The sequence below is a fragment of the Esox lucius genome, chromosome 12, assembly GCF_011004845.1.
Source record: "Esox lucius isolate fEsoLuc1 chromosome 12, fEsoLuc1.pri, whole genome shotgun sequence".
Taxonomy (NCBI): Eukaryota; Metazoa; Chordata; class Actinopteri; order Esociformes; family Esocidae; genus Esox; species Esox lucius.
Window position 1 is genome coordinate 27,238,852 of NC_047580.1, and position 14,636 is coordinate 27,253,487.

The 14,636-nt window shown below is 39.9% G+C and overlaps 2 protein-coding genes across 6 annotated transcripts in view; one reads left to right on the top strand and one right to left on the bottom strand.

Moving 5' to 3' along the window:
* The first annotated feature begins 3,962 nt into the window (after positions 1-3,962).
* On the top strand, positions 3,963-11,352 carry olfml3a (olfactomedin-like 3a). Its single transcript, XM_010875328.3, has 3 exons — positions 3,963-4,357; positions 6,593-6,899; positions 10,098-11,352. The coding sequence occupies exons 1-3, from the start codon at positions 4,247-4,249 to the stop codon at positions 10,880-10,882; spliced, it is 1,203 nt and encodes a 400-aa protein (XP_010873630.1). The 5' UTR covers positions 3,963-4,246; the 3' UTR covers positions 10,883-11,352.
* syt6a (synaptotagmin VIa) overlaps positions 11,331-14,636 on the bottom strand; it is a 56,521-nt gene continuing 53,215 nt past the window's right edge. For 4 of the 5 annotated variants that reach the window (XM_010875323.4, XM_010875324.3, XM_034296133.1 and 1 more), the window contains one exon: positions 11,331-14,495. In XM_010875323.4, coding sequence (XP_010873625.2) covers positions 14,424-14,495 — 72 coding nt within the window. In that variant the 3' untranslated portion in view covers positions 11,331-14,423. The remainder of the gene's footprint in view (positions 14,496-14,636) is intronic. The other variant, XM_020051369.2, reaches the window with a different exon arrangement.

Below are 14,636 nucleotides of genomic sequence, written 5' to 3' on the forward strand. Positions count from 1 at the left end.
AAAGTAATCTACTACTGTATAATGAGCAGGGTGCCAATTAAAGTCATCCACTACAGTGTAAAATGAACAGGGTGCTGGTTAAAGTCATCCACCACAGTATACAATGAACATGGTGTCAGTTAAAATCATCCACCACAGTATACAATGAACATGGTGTCAGTTAAAATCATCCACCACAGTATACAATGAACATGGTGTCAGTTAAAATCATCCACAATACACAGTAAACATGGTGTCAGTTAAAATCATCCACAATACACCGTGAACATGGTGTCAGTTAAAATCATCCACCACAGTATACAATGAACATGGTGTCAGTTAAAATCATCCACAATACACAGTGAACATGGAGCCAGTTCAGACACTGTGTACTGGCCAGACACTCCCCGGTCTGCATGCCAGACAGATAGGGCCAGATCACACTGCCATATAAGGGTTTCACAGGCAGCTGGCACTTTGTTGCTATGGTGACACTCAACCGTTTGGTCTGCCTCTCTGTGGCCACGAAAATAATAAGGCTGTGACAAGGTTAACATCAGTTCTGTAAGATGATAGGAGCAGACAATCAGAAGCTCTCGTCTCGCTAGACCGTAGGGGTTTGTGAAAGTCGTCGTTGAAGGGTTCAGACAGTGGTTAGCCTTCAAATGACACTGGGCTCCCTTGTTTGAGTCTTAAGAGCTTACTTTTCAGTTTCATAGTTCGTAGTTCACTTCAGATGTGGTGAAGTTAAATAGAGGTTGACCATATCATGGTAAGACAGTTCTTTCTTTTTAGGAAATCTGGTTGTAGAGTGGATAGGCGCTTGAAACGTGTTCAATGGCAGGCTAGGTGTACATAACAGAATGCTCTGTTCCATTAACCATTAGCAGATTAAGCTGAAGCTCCACTCAACACTACAGTAATTCAGAAATTGTCTTTAATTTCTATAGAAATCAAATCCTTTCAGATCTCTAGTCTTGGAGTCACAGCACTGACCATAACAATAAGTAGGTACATACTAAATAATTAATGTATTTTTAAACTTCCACAAATTACTTACTACTTGAGACTAGAAGTTAATCAGCATAAAACGTTCTTCTATTTAATTAAAATTACTATTTTCACAATTTTATATATATAATATAATAATCTTCAATCCCATTCAAAATACGCCATGCACTAGCTTTTCAAAATAGCAGCGCATGTAGCTTGTTGTAGTTATCCAGTCACAAGTAACCAAAACTTGTATCTTCCCACATTCTTGGCAGTGCTGTAACAAATGTTGCAAAGTATACTTCCCAGTTTCCCGTTTGAACTTGAATTGATGTTGATAGATGATGGTGAACTGCATCCTCCAAACCTTACCACAGTTGGTAAATGGAAGTTCAAGTGCAGGCTCTGGCTGGGCCAGCCAAGGACATTGACAGACAGGTCCCGGAGCCGCTCCAGTGTTGTCTAGGCTGTGTGGGTCAGGTTGTTGTCAAGTCGTCAAATAAATGATGATTACTCAATCACTGAAGGTATGTAGGACATGTCCCGGAGCTACTCCAGCGCTGCGTTGGCTGTGTGCCTCCGGTTGTTGTCGTGCTGATGAATCTTCGCCTCAGCCTGAAGTCTTCTGCACTCTGGATTGTGTTCTCTTAAGGGCCTGATTGATGGAGTGCAGCGGTGAGGGTTTTCCTTCTGGCAGAGAAACTCTGAATCTCTTGTCGACTGGCCAGTGGGTTCTTGTTCCCCTCCCTGACCAAGACCCTTCTTGCCCAGATACTTAGCTAGGGTGGACGGCCATCTCTAGGAAGAGTCTTGGTGGTTCCAAACGGATTCCATTTCAAAAGTATGGAGCCTATAGTTTTTTTATAACCTTCCCCAGATCCAGATCCCTGCCATGTACTGTGAAGTGTTAGACCTTATGTAGACAGGTTTGTGCCTTTCTAAATCATGTCTAATTAATTGAGTTCGCCACAGGCGGACTCAAATAAAGCTTTAGAGATATGTCTGGGTTATTGTAGACTGATGATAAAAATACATTTCTTATCAGTTATAAATCAAGGCTATAACACAACAAATTCAGTGGGTCTGAATACATTTGGAAGGAAATGAAAATTCAGAAATTCTTATTGATGACTAATTTCGTGACACACATTTGAGAAAGATACTTACTTATTCAATTAAAAATCTAATTCATTGCGCTGTTTACTTATCAGTGGCACCAGTCAATTGTGTGTTTAGTGCTTCTGGGTTGATGTAGTGAAGAGAGCTATTATGTAATTAAAGAAGATGATAAATTACAAATACCAAGGTAGTTTACCAGGCCAGCTCGGATCAACCCTCTGCTATAAATTCCTGCTCCCTCGTTATTCAAATACACACTGTTTCCTGCTTGTGCTACTGCTTTGATTTCAATGCATTGTAGCTCTGCTGAGAAAGTAGTTGTTTATTTCTTTTTAGATACTTATTTTGAGTGTTATTTTGTAATGATGATAATAATTTTTTTATAATAATGACATGAAAATGTTGTTATAGATAATCAAACAGCAAACAGATATTATTTTGATCAATCGATAGGGACTGTCATCCAGAATTTGAAATACCTTCATAATTTTTTGGAAGCATTTATTTAACGTCCTTGAAACCTGAACTTCACAAAGGTGTAGTGTAGATCCTGAACGTAAAACATGCAAATCCAATATGTTACAGAGAGGCCTCTTACTCTGGAATTTTACAGCTACTTTCTTACATACATCTTCAGAATAATTGAGTTGTTTAAAATATCACTGAGTAAAAAACAAATCCAGGTCGGGAACTCCATTAGTTTCCACAACATCTAGTCGTGGTATTTGTACGACAGTACAATAATTAAAAACAAAGTGTTTTGGTCTCTAACATAAAACACTAAAATATCATGGTTTCTGCACCAGTACTATGGTATTTATATCATTGTTCTAACATGGGACATTTTCTGTAAGCAATCACTCCATCCCTCCATGCTTTTTCTGTGCTGTATTGAGGCCTGAAATGCCATCACCCCTCCAGGCCTGTCTACAGAATGAAAGGAACAGTGACTCAATGTGTCTTCTGCATGCTTGTTTCTCGAAAATCTAAGAAACTCGATCCCCTTGAAGTGGGAGTGAGGTGTTGGGTAATCTCATTAACGGTGTGGGAGGGAATGATATGCTGTAATAATAAAACGCGTCTCTGAGTGGCAACGGGTTCAACACAGTGGGGGCTTTGTTTGTTGGCATAATATGAATAACAAGCATTTTATTTCATTTACATATGTCCTGGTTTGCGGTAGGCTTGCTTTATTTTTTTTTATTTTTTTTAAGAACACGATTCGTTTTTAAAGAACACGATCAGCATAATATAAACATGGTTCTGAAACACTGCTGTTGCTTGAGGATGGTGAGATAGCACAGATTAACGTTTTTAAATATTAGATTCTCTATTCATACACTAACCAAACGACTAATCACTGCCAAGTGTTGCGTCATGAGTTTTGACCTGAATGAATCTGGCGGGGTTTTCATTTCAAGGGAATGTTTAGAAGGGAGGTGTAGCAGGAATGATGGAGAATCTTTGCTAAAACATTGACTCGCACAAGACTACATAAACTCTGAGAAGTCACCTAATACCACGCTGAAGAGATTTAGCTACACATTCCAGCTGCATATGCACATGTAAATATGTACATGGATGCATTTGGTCAAGACAAGTACACACACGTATGCACACACATGAGCACACACACGCATCTGCATGTGATGGTGTGCCCACACACACAGGCACTCATACGCATGCACACACACACACGCACACCACACACAGTGTTTCTCAGAGTACAGTACAACAGTACATTCACTTTTAGAGGACAGAAAGGGGCTAGAGCCTCAAGGCTCCGCCTGGGGAGTTTGTGAAAACATTCCAGCAACGTGAGTGAGCCAGAGAGTTTGAAACTCTGTCACATACACTACCACACACAGGCTTAAAGCTCACACACATCTGCATATGTACACACACACACACACACACACATTCCCACACACAGCTATACACAAACACTCACACTCTGTAGGAAACCAACTGTAAGGAGACCGCAAGGAGGATTGAATAAGACCAAGGCAGGAGGATTCAATAAGACCAAGGCAGGAGGATTCAATAAGAACAAGGCAGGAGGGGGATCAGAGCAGACAGGAGAAAGTATATTTGCAACCTGGACTGACGGCCGCCTCGGCCAGGCTGTCTGACTTAGGGTCTATCCACCAGGAGAATGGGTGTCCCCTTCCTCCTTTCCATAGCCATGGTCCTAACCCTAACTAGTGGCCAGTACTACTACCAGGGACTGATGGATTATCTGGAGAATAGATTCCTTGCTATAGAGGTAAGAGGCAAACTCCCAAACTATTTCACATTGCACAACTCGCCCCCAACAACCTCATGTTAGATGACAATAGTCTGTGGGCTACAATGAACTATAAACTGGGGTTTTCTTCTTTGGATGTAAGCTTATTTTAGCCACAGCTAGCTAAAAATCAATGGAAGTGATGAGAGAATGTGCCAAATCAGGCAAAAACTGAAAAATATATGCTTTGAAATGTGTAACTCAAGAATGTAAAATCATACCATGTCATCAACCTTGTAAAAAATGTAATTGAGCAAGGGCTACAGAAGTGTCATTATTTACCAAACACTACTGCTTTCATCCACAAATTCTGTGATTTTGAAGTATTAAGTGGCTGCCATGTCAGCATACCTGTTCTGGAGTCAACACCAGTACCTTTCAAATTCAATTCAATGATGGGCATCACCGACAGTCACCCAAGGCAAATCCATTATCTGTTTTCAAATTCAGAATTCAGAAAGAATGGCCTTTGAATGACATAAAACTAAATATGGATTTAAGTTAGATGATAATGAGATAATCTTTTTATCATACTCCTACAACTTCCATAGATATTTTTTTATTTGCGGTGATCAAATTAAGCTGAAGTTTGAAATAGCTTTCAAACAAAGCTGAACCATGGATTAACATTTGTCTTGAACCATAGACTACAGTTAAGGTTAGGAACTATCCAACATCCTTCTGAAAAATGGCGAAATGCAATTTTAATTAAAAAAAATATGTTTGTTTTGCTACAAGAACTCCAGGAATGGAAATATGTTTCTGAATTAATTTGAATGTATGTCCTGTATGTATGTATGTGTTTTATTAATAGCCAAATCAAATCATGCAGTTGATCAATCAAGCCCAAAGTGTAATAAATGCTAGCAACAACATTGAAATTAAGTTCAATAAAACCTTTGTTGATCTTGAGTTGAGTTTTACTATAGCTCTAACATTCTGTGAAACTTTACTTGAGCCGCTTTTTCTTTTTATATCTTTATGTGTCGACTAAAGCAATCCAATTAATACAATCTCTATTCGAGTCATCAACTTTGCTGGCTGAAGCCCTGAGAGAATATCACTAGAGCTGTCCTATCTGTGCCTCAGTATTACCGCTGTCCCCATTCCTGTTCTCAGCATGCACACTAAGCAATGTGAGACTTTCCATTAGGATCAAATATATCAACATATTGATAATGAACAATGGAATGTTAATGGCAAAATCAAAACTTGTAGTTTTATGCAGGGACATTTTTAACAAAAGTGTGCCTTGGCCAATGATAAATCAACGGATTAAACATTTCTGTTGGGCTGATGAAACTCTGAGGATTGGTACACAGTTTTCTTCTGAAAGATAATATCATGTTTCCAGATGTGTGCACCCCTCATCCCACTCCAGCTATTGTGTAATGCCTTCAGTAATTGTGTTATTTTTGCTTACTGTAGACAGAAAGTTGAGTAGGATGAAGTGTCCAAGAAGTAGCAGAATTATGCTGCTCTATCCAGTCTGCTTTATGCCTGGACTAATAGCTTGAGTAATCTATGTAGTCCATGCAGTAATTTATACAAAATCTAATTTAAATGATAATGTACCAATCTATCCAATTCATTTACTTGTTACTTTCCTCTTTTAAAGGGTATTCTAACATATAGCACTGAAAAGATAAGGTAAACAGTATGAGCATACAAAATGTACTCAAACTGAAATGAATAATTAATCATTAAACTCTTGGTGCTCCCTCTGGCTCTGTTTTCTGTCGCACTCCCAGGATGGGTTTTCTTTCAGGGAGCTTTATCATTCCAATCCAACAACTGACTCAAGAGGGATGTCGAGAAAATGAAACGGAGACAGAGAGGAAAAAGAATCAGATGTTATTACGTCTCAATCTCACTATCTTTCCCTGTGAATCTGAGAATCAATCACTTTGTTTGTTACTGAAATAGACTCCTGAACAACATTGCCTTAATAGACAATACACATTGCTTCTTGTAAGACTGTGACGGCGGAATTGATTTTGACAGGCACTGATACTTTCTGCCACAGCAAATCATTATGCTTTTGGTGCCACTGAATCACTCGCTGTCTTGGCTGTCTCAGTCTACTGCCTTGAGACAGTGTGGGATTGGAATAGTTTCATGATCAGATGCTTTATGGTCACTGCATTCCCCAATTCAATTGTTGTGGGTCACCCACCTAGTTAATATCCTTAATAACCCATTCTCTTCTCTCAGGATCGCATGCTCATATGGCACGAGCAGTCTAACCGTTACAGCACAGAGCTGAGGGACTTTAAGAAGCGGACTGCCCAGTTCATAGGAGGACTTAACGAGGATCACAGTAACCTGCGCCAGGACCTGGAGGGGGCGGGGGTCCGGGTGGACCGTGTAGAGAGAGAACTGGACTACATCGAGACCCAGAACCCGGCTAGGCCCTGTGTGACCCACGCTGACAGAATGGTGGATGTGGACCAAGAAGTCAAGATGGTGAATGATGGAACAAAAGGGGGAGAGGAGGATGATGGGTTTTCCAGAGTCTCGGGTGAGTAGAAAGATGTGGAGTGCTGAAGCAGTTGAGGTAGTTTAAGGCTTACAGCTCTGACGTGTTTTTAAACGATGACTTCCTTTGATCTAGAGCCTTCAGTTTCCTGCCTGTCTAACACTTGGCTGAGAGAGACCTGTTGGCTTAGGGTTAGACTATTTTTAGACTTACACTAGGCCCAAGCTTGGCAGTGGGTGTCTTGTCCTAAAAAACCATTCCACTGGAAAATAGGCAGCAAAACCCAATTTGTTTGAAGTATTATTATTTTTTGCAGTTAGAGCTACATTTAGAATCAATGGGTCGGCTTGTCCTGTATTTTAATTTTCCTAGAGGTTAATCGCTAGTTTGTTTCGAATGATTAAATTCAGTGTGGGAACCAGACCTCTCTTTACTATCTACAATATGTTTCAATGTAGGCTGGTAATAACGTTTTGATTTAAAATCCTATTTTACAGACAGCATGTGAAAAAATTTTACAGGGTTACATAGCATATATATAAAACCCAAACGTCTCAGTTGGAGTTTCAGTATCTGCATGATGTATCATATTCAGCAATGTGGAAGTTTGGATTTTGTAAAAGTTCAACAAGTAGTCCATGAACAATATATATATATATATATATATATATATATATATATATATATATATATATTCTGTTGGCTCAAAACTCCAAAATTTTTAATGTGAAATCAAACAATTACTTACTGGTTGAACTATAAATTATTTATTTTAGGGTTAATGGGTGCAAATTGGTTTCATCAACATTTACAGTTAGGTCCTGAAATATTTGGACACTGACAACATGTTCATAATTTTCGCTCTGTACACCACTATGGATTTGAAAAAAAACTAGATTAAGTGCAGACTTTAATTCAAGGGGGTGAACAAAAATATTGTATCAAACATTTAGGAATTGCAACCATTTTCATACACTGTCCCCTTATTTCAAGGGCTCAAATGTAATTGGATAAATGAACACAATCATAAATAAAATGTTAATTTTTAATACTCTGTCAAGAATCCTTTGCAGGCAATCACTGCTTGAAGCCTGGAATGCATGGACCTCTAACCCTAACCCTTTGTGATGCTTTGCAAGGCCTGTCTTCAGTTGTTGTTTGTTCATGGGTTTTTCTGCCATAAGTTTTGTCTTCAGTAAGTGAAATGCATGCTTGATTGAGTTGAGATCAGTTGATTAACACGGCCATTGCAGAATATTCCACTTCTTTGCCTTAAAAAAACCCTGGGTTGCTTTCGCAGTATGTTTTGGGTCATTGTCCATCTGTAAAGTGAAGCACCGTTCAAGCAACTTTGCTGAATTTGGATGAATCTGAGCAGACAATATATCCCTATACACTTCGGAATTCATCCGGCTGCTTCTGTCTTCTGCCATATCATCAATAAACCCTAGTGACCCAGTGCCACTGGAAGCCATGCGTGGCCATGCCATCACACTGCCTCCACCATGTATTACAGATGATGTGGTATGATTCAGATCATGAGCCATTACATCTGTCCAAAGAATGCTGTTCCAGAACTAGGTAGGCTTGTTTGCATCTTGTGGTGAATTAGCTCTGTATTTGCTCTTGTGAAGTCTTCTCTTTATGGTAGACTTGGATAATGATATGCCTACCTCCTGGAGAGTGTTCTTCACTGTGCTGGATGTTGTGAAGGGGTGTTTCTTTTCCATGGAAAGGATCCTACAATCATCCACCACTGTTGTCTTCCATGGACGTCCAGGTCTTTTTGTGTTGCAGAGCTCACCAGTGTGTTCTTATTTTCTCAGAATGTACCAAACTGTTGATTCGGCCACTCCTAATGTTCCTGCTATCTCTCTGATGTATTTAAAAAATAATAATTGCAGCCTAAGGATGGCCTTTTTCACTTGCATTGAGAGCTTCTTTGACCACATGATGTGAGTTCACAGCAACAGCTTCCAAACGCAAATGCCACACCTAGAATCAACTCCAAACCTTTTACCTGCTTAATTGATGAATAAATAACAAAGGATTAGCCCACAACTGTCTATTGTCTTACTTTTAGTCCCTTGAAAAAGAGGGAGCTTCATATAAAAAAATCTGTAATTCCTAAACCCTTCTTTCAATTTGGATATACCCTCAAATTACAGCTGAGAGACGGCACTTTAAGCCTATATTCATTATTTGACTGTAACTTGAATATATTTTGGTAAACAGACAAAATAACAAAACTTGTGTCAGTGTCCGAACCTAACTGTATGGTTTACAAAGTCCCCCCCATTTCAGGGTACCAAAAGTGTTGGGACAATTGGATCAGGTATGTTCTGTCACATCATTTGTGCAGGCATATAAGAGCTTTCAATGACTAGTCCAGATTCTAAGCTTGTGAGTTTTCAGGGCCAAACAGTGGACCCTTCTTGACTGTCAATCTCCAGATCTGAATGCAACTGAACATGCTTTTTCCTCAAGCCTCTGGTGGGGTCAGTGGGTCGCGGACTTCATTCAGTTATTGCATGCTAAGGATAGGCAACAAAATACTACACATACGTTCTTAATTTGGATGTTCTATTACACTTTTGGTACCTCTGAAATAGGGGTGCTATGTAAAGACAGTATTGTTATTCGTAAATGGTGAAACCTTTTAACAAATACCGTCAAATATTTGCTTTAGTTGAATGGGGGAACAGAATACTGACCTAACTACTATGAAAGTGCAGACCACAGTATTCCCCACTGTCCATGTCTTTGAAGAAAGGAAACACGTTACTAGACATCAGCAGGTCTATATGCTTCTCATCTCTCCCAATTTCCGTAACACCATGTAACTGTTTTTCCTCTTCCCTTTGATTGTGTTTAGTCGATTTTAATTTGGACTGAAATGGAAAGCCTGCTGCAGCCTGCCAGGCAAATGATGTGCCCTGCATAATAAAGCAGACATCCAACCACATTTCAAGTGGCCAATGACACCGCAGAGGCAACAAATTAGAACTGGACGAAGAGATACAAACACACCATTAGCATTTACAATACCTAACTCTTATCTGTTATAATGCACCTTTTAGTCATTTTAATTCCTATGTTAAACACACATATCAATGACTTAGCAAAGACAGTTTTTTCATAACACCTGACAATGCCGTTTTTGCCATCTTTAGATGAGTTAACTAGAGAAAGCTCTGAAACGCGGCTTTCCTCACACAACCTCCATCTCTATTTTAACAGACTGCGTGGATATCATCTCCAGCATCCGAGCCATGAAGATCCTGAAGAGGACTGGCAGCCCCAAAGGCATGTGGACTAAAGACGCCAGGTCCTCTAAGGTCTATGTCTTCAACGGCACCACAGGTGACACCCTGTACCAGTTCAGCTCTGTCCTGGACCTCTCCGCCTCCTCGGGAGTGGCCCACAGCAGGCCAATCAGGCTGCCCTCTCCGTGGAGTGGCACCGGTGGGGCCGTCTTTAACGGCCACGCCTACTACGTGACGGCCGAGGGGGACGAGCTCCGGCTGCTGAAGTACGACCTGGAAAACTCCACAGTGACAGACAGCGCCGTGTTCCCGGTGGAGGCAGCGGACCCCAGGCCGGTCTACGGCCTCAGCCCGGAGACGGCGGTGGACCTGGCCGCCGACGACCAAGGCCTGTGGGCCCTGTACGCCACCAGGGAGAGCGGCTCCATCAGCCTGGCCAAGATGGACCCGGACGCCCTGGACACGGAGCAGACGTGGGACACGGGGTGCCCACGGGAGAACGCCGAGGCGGCCTTCGTCGTCTGCGGGGCGGTCTACGTGGTCTACAACACCAGGGCGGCCGGTCGATCCCGGGTGCAGTGTGTGTTTGACGTGAATGACCTGGTGACCATCGAGGAGGCTCCTCTGCTGTACTTCCCCAGGAGGTTTGGAGCCCACTCGAGCCTGAAGTACAACCCGCGCGAGAAACAGATCTACGCCTGGGATGACGGCTATCAAATTTTATACAAATTGTCAATGAAGAGGAAACTACTGGTTTAAGTGGCTTTAGAGTGGGTGTTTGATGGCACGAACTATTGCATGGGAATGGTGTAAAGGCTATCACTGGAGACAGTCAAACGTTGTCTGGGTTCGATCCAACATACTATATCACTTTCCCTCAGAAACAGGTCAAATATGTATTAGTTCTACAATAGGATTAATTGTACTGTAAGATCCAGTATATTCATACAGTTTGATGTTAAATGTTTGTTAAAAAGCTTACATTTTGATTTGAATACATTACAAGGGTGTAATTGTGAAATGTAGAGCCTCTGGCTAAATGATACATTCCTCCACAAAATCAGCGTTAAATCGAAAAATAAATCTAGAATAATCCTTTGAACCCAACTTTGCACCACCATCAATACTTATTCAAATGATATGTCTTCTGTTGTCTTCTGTGTCATCGCTGGTCTATTAACAAAAAAATTAACAATAGATCAAAATATAGTTTTTAAGATCAGTTTATTTCACATTGGACCTCATATTATGAGTATCATTAACGATTCAGGATTCAAAGGAACCAAAAATAAAACCCTTATCTGAACTTACAGCATTTGGCTTCAAATACAAGCACAGTTGTCAAACAGTTATATTACAAGTACAAATTTGAAATACAAAATTGGAAAGTCAGTGCTATCCATAATGAATGTAAGGGATACAAGATCATATTGAGAAACACAACCATGATAATAATAATAGCCAAAGCAAAACAGTCTTTAAAACCGTCCGCAAACTGAGGCTAAATCAATTAAACATGATATTATTACCTACTGTGGAAACAAACGTGCTAAGCTTTATTATCAGAACATAAGACCCTCCTCTTTATTAAACCCACTATCGAAATATGAAGGAACACCACAATCAGTTATTTCAACCACTTCTGTCCAATAGAAATAAACTGAGTGAGATATCAAGAGTCTAACAGAACTTACATGAATATAATCAGGAATCTATCCAACAAGTTACACCTACCATGATTACAACTGAAGAAAATGCATGACAGACAGTAATGGTGTCTGAGGGGTATACCATTTTCTATTTTTAACAACTGGAATGAGTCATATTTTACGAGTCCACCAGTAATGACAACAGCATTTAATAAGGATTCTAACCAGTACAGTAACTATATATAGCGTGTGAGGAAACCTGATAAATCATCTTGTGTGAAAAGAAACCAAGACAGTGTGAATCCAACACATGACTCACTGCATTATGTGTTGCCAATTGCCAATTAGAGGATTGTCACCTAGAGGACATTGACCCGTGACTCTTCACCGGCTAGTTGGCCCCAAGCTTTTGGTCAGTTAGCACTGGTGGTTTCTCAGCCTCCCAGACTAATTGAGGTGGATTCCTCTCTGCACGAGAAAGGAAATGGCTTAAACAGTAACCTTATGTTTGTCTGTTTAATACAACTCCTCCCCGTGCATCATCTCCATCCCGTTTGATTTATACCATCTTCAAAGCTTTCCAGCCTTCAGTGAAGTGAAGAGTTAGGCATGAGGTTAACAATGTGGTTGGGAATAACATTTTATCTGAAGAAGAAACATTTTAGAAATAGGATGGGTTTATCAATTGTGGCTATAGAAGTTAGTTCCGAGCCCAGTATCTGGGGGATCCAGATTAAGGCATTTATTTCACTTCAGCTACCTTACTATTAACAACATGGATTTGCTAAGAGCCAGACCTGCTTTCAAACACGTGCTTGTCAATGTGTAAAATAATCCAAACACTGTGAGGGTCAACGTATACAACATTGATAAAGATTCCTGATTTGTTTTACTTGTGACATCACCCAACTGGGAAGGAAAGGAACTCTTCTAATCAATAAAAAAAATATTAAAATACCTCTTTTAAATCATAGCCTTTTATTAAAAGGTAATTATAGTCCCTGCTTTTTTTTTCCTTTCTAATAATTGAAACAGTATGTTTACCAAATTGCACAGAAAATAGTGTCACTGAATAGAAAACATTCATTTCAATAATTGGTATTATTTTTCTGGTTACAGGGCAAATTATAAATTACCTTTGCTACAAACACATTTGGCACAAAAAACTATACACAATCAGTTTGTTTTTGTGGGTTTGATACACACTTGACTACTGAGAGGACATCAATTACTAAGGTTGCACTGCACTTGTCATAGTACCAAAATCTAGAAAGAAATAGAAATATTACATAACCATCATAATCAAGCCAGGATTCTTTTTAACATTTTTTCTAAATCTATTAATCAGATCCAATAGTACAAATGTTAGACATACAGTACATTAGAACAATTTTAGCTACATGACTGCTCACATGTAAAGGCAGACAAACTGTGTTTTGTCAGCACATTGGGAATAGTATTCAATAATGCAAAGCATCTGTTTCGATTCAATTCCAGCCCTGCAACAATTTCCAATAAACTGGTCCTCATTTGAAGAGCAGATTCAAAGTATCCCTTTGTGAAACCGCTCTAGGTTCCATCTGTAGTGGCTAATGATAGAGAATATATGCAAAACAATGATTATTGTGTACTTCATGTTCTCTTATGGATGAGGAAAACAACAAAGGAAAAACTAGTTTTACTAGTTTTATATCCACTTTGTATTCTAGTGGGAAATACAAATTACATGACCAGTGAGAGAAATGTTCAGCTCAAACAAACCCCAGGGAGCAGAAGATGATAAGGTGTTGAAGAAGTGAAATACCTTCAGCTAAAACAGGAAAAGTATGGTAACAGGAGTAATGAGATTTCACTCTCTGAAGGAACAGGCAAAAGCAGCACCACAAAGACTAACAAGGAAATACTATGAGAGAGGGGAAGAGATAAGGAAGTTCTTTAAGTGTGCTGTAGTATTTAACTCTCTTTGACCCACGAAAAAAAATCAAGAAGTGCTACCTGGTTTAATGGCGTGTTGCATATAAACATGTATTTGTTGATACTATGCCCCTTTATAAACTTGCCGAACACTATATGACTGTTCAAATGCATCTCTTTAAGTTGTGTTCATTATTCGTCGACATGTAATGGATTATATTGGGGGGAAAATACTATTGTGAACTCTCTCTTAGAAACTTCAACCATTTTTAACGTGTGATATCCAAGTGAGGCCTCACATCAAAGATCTCTGCGGTGCTGAGCAGAAGCTCCAGGCCAGGTCCCTGTGACAGCACTGCAATCATAGTCCATTATCTAGTGTTAACCCAGAGATAGACACACTGTAAACCATCACTCTCAGATGACAAAATCTACCTTTTGGTGAGAGAAGCTGAACTTAGAATAAAACCAGATAAATAAACCACACTTCAACACTTCATGTAAAGTAAAAGCATTGTTACTTTTCAAACATCTTACAGAATTGCTAATCCAAGATTAGATTTTAGAAGTGGGAGCACTCTGTTGCTACACTTGAGGGAGAGCAAAGACAGAGAGACTGTGAGGTTATGTTTCTTCTCAGGCTTAGGCAGACAGACCAGACAGAATGCAGGGTTAGTAGGACAGAGGAGACCCTAGCCAAACCTGGGCCATACCACTCAGGTCACAGCTGGTTCCACTCAGGGACTAGCAGGGGGCTTTGGGGAGGGAGAGGAGCCCTGGCTGTCGAAACTGGCCGTCCGCGTTTTCCACTGCAGTACACACACACACACACACACACACACACACACACAGACACACACAATTCAGTTAGAACACATCGCTTACTGTATCACCATTACAATATATGACTTTGAAAATTCATACTACATATTCACATTTTTAAAACTGAC

Bases quoted from the DNA above. Each gene is read 5' to 3' on its own strand.
- olfml3a (XM_010875328.3), top strand. From the start codon at position 4,247: ATGGGTGTCCCCTTCCTCCTTTCCATAGCCATGGTCCTAACCCTAACT. The intron at 4,358-6,592 runs GTAAGAGGCAAA...CTCTTCTCTCAG, and splicing joins ATAGATTCCTTGCTATAGAG to GATCGCATGCTCATATGGCA. The intron at 6,900-10,097 runs GTGAGTAGAAAG...CTATTTTAACAG, and splicing joins TGGGTTTTCCAGAGTCTCGG to ACTGCGTGGATATCATCTCC.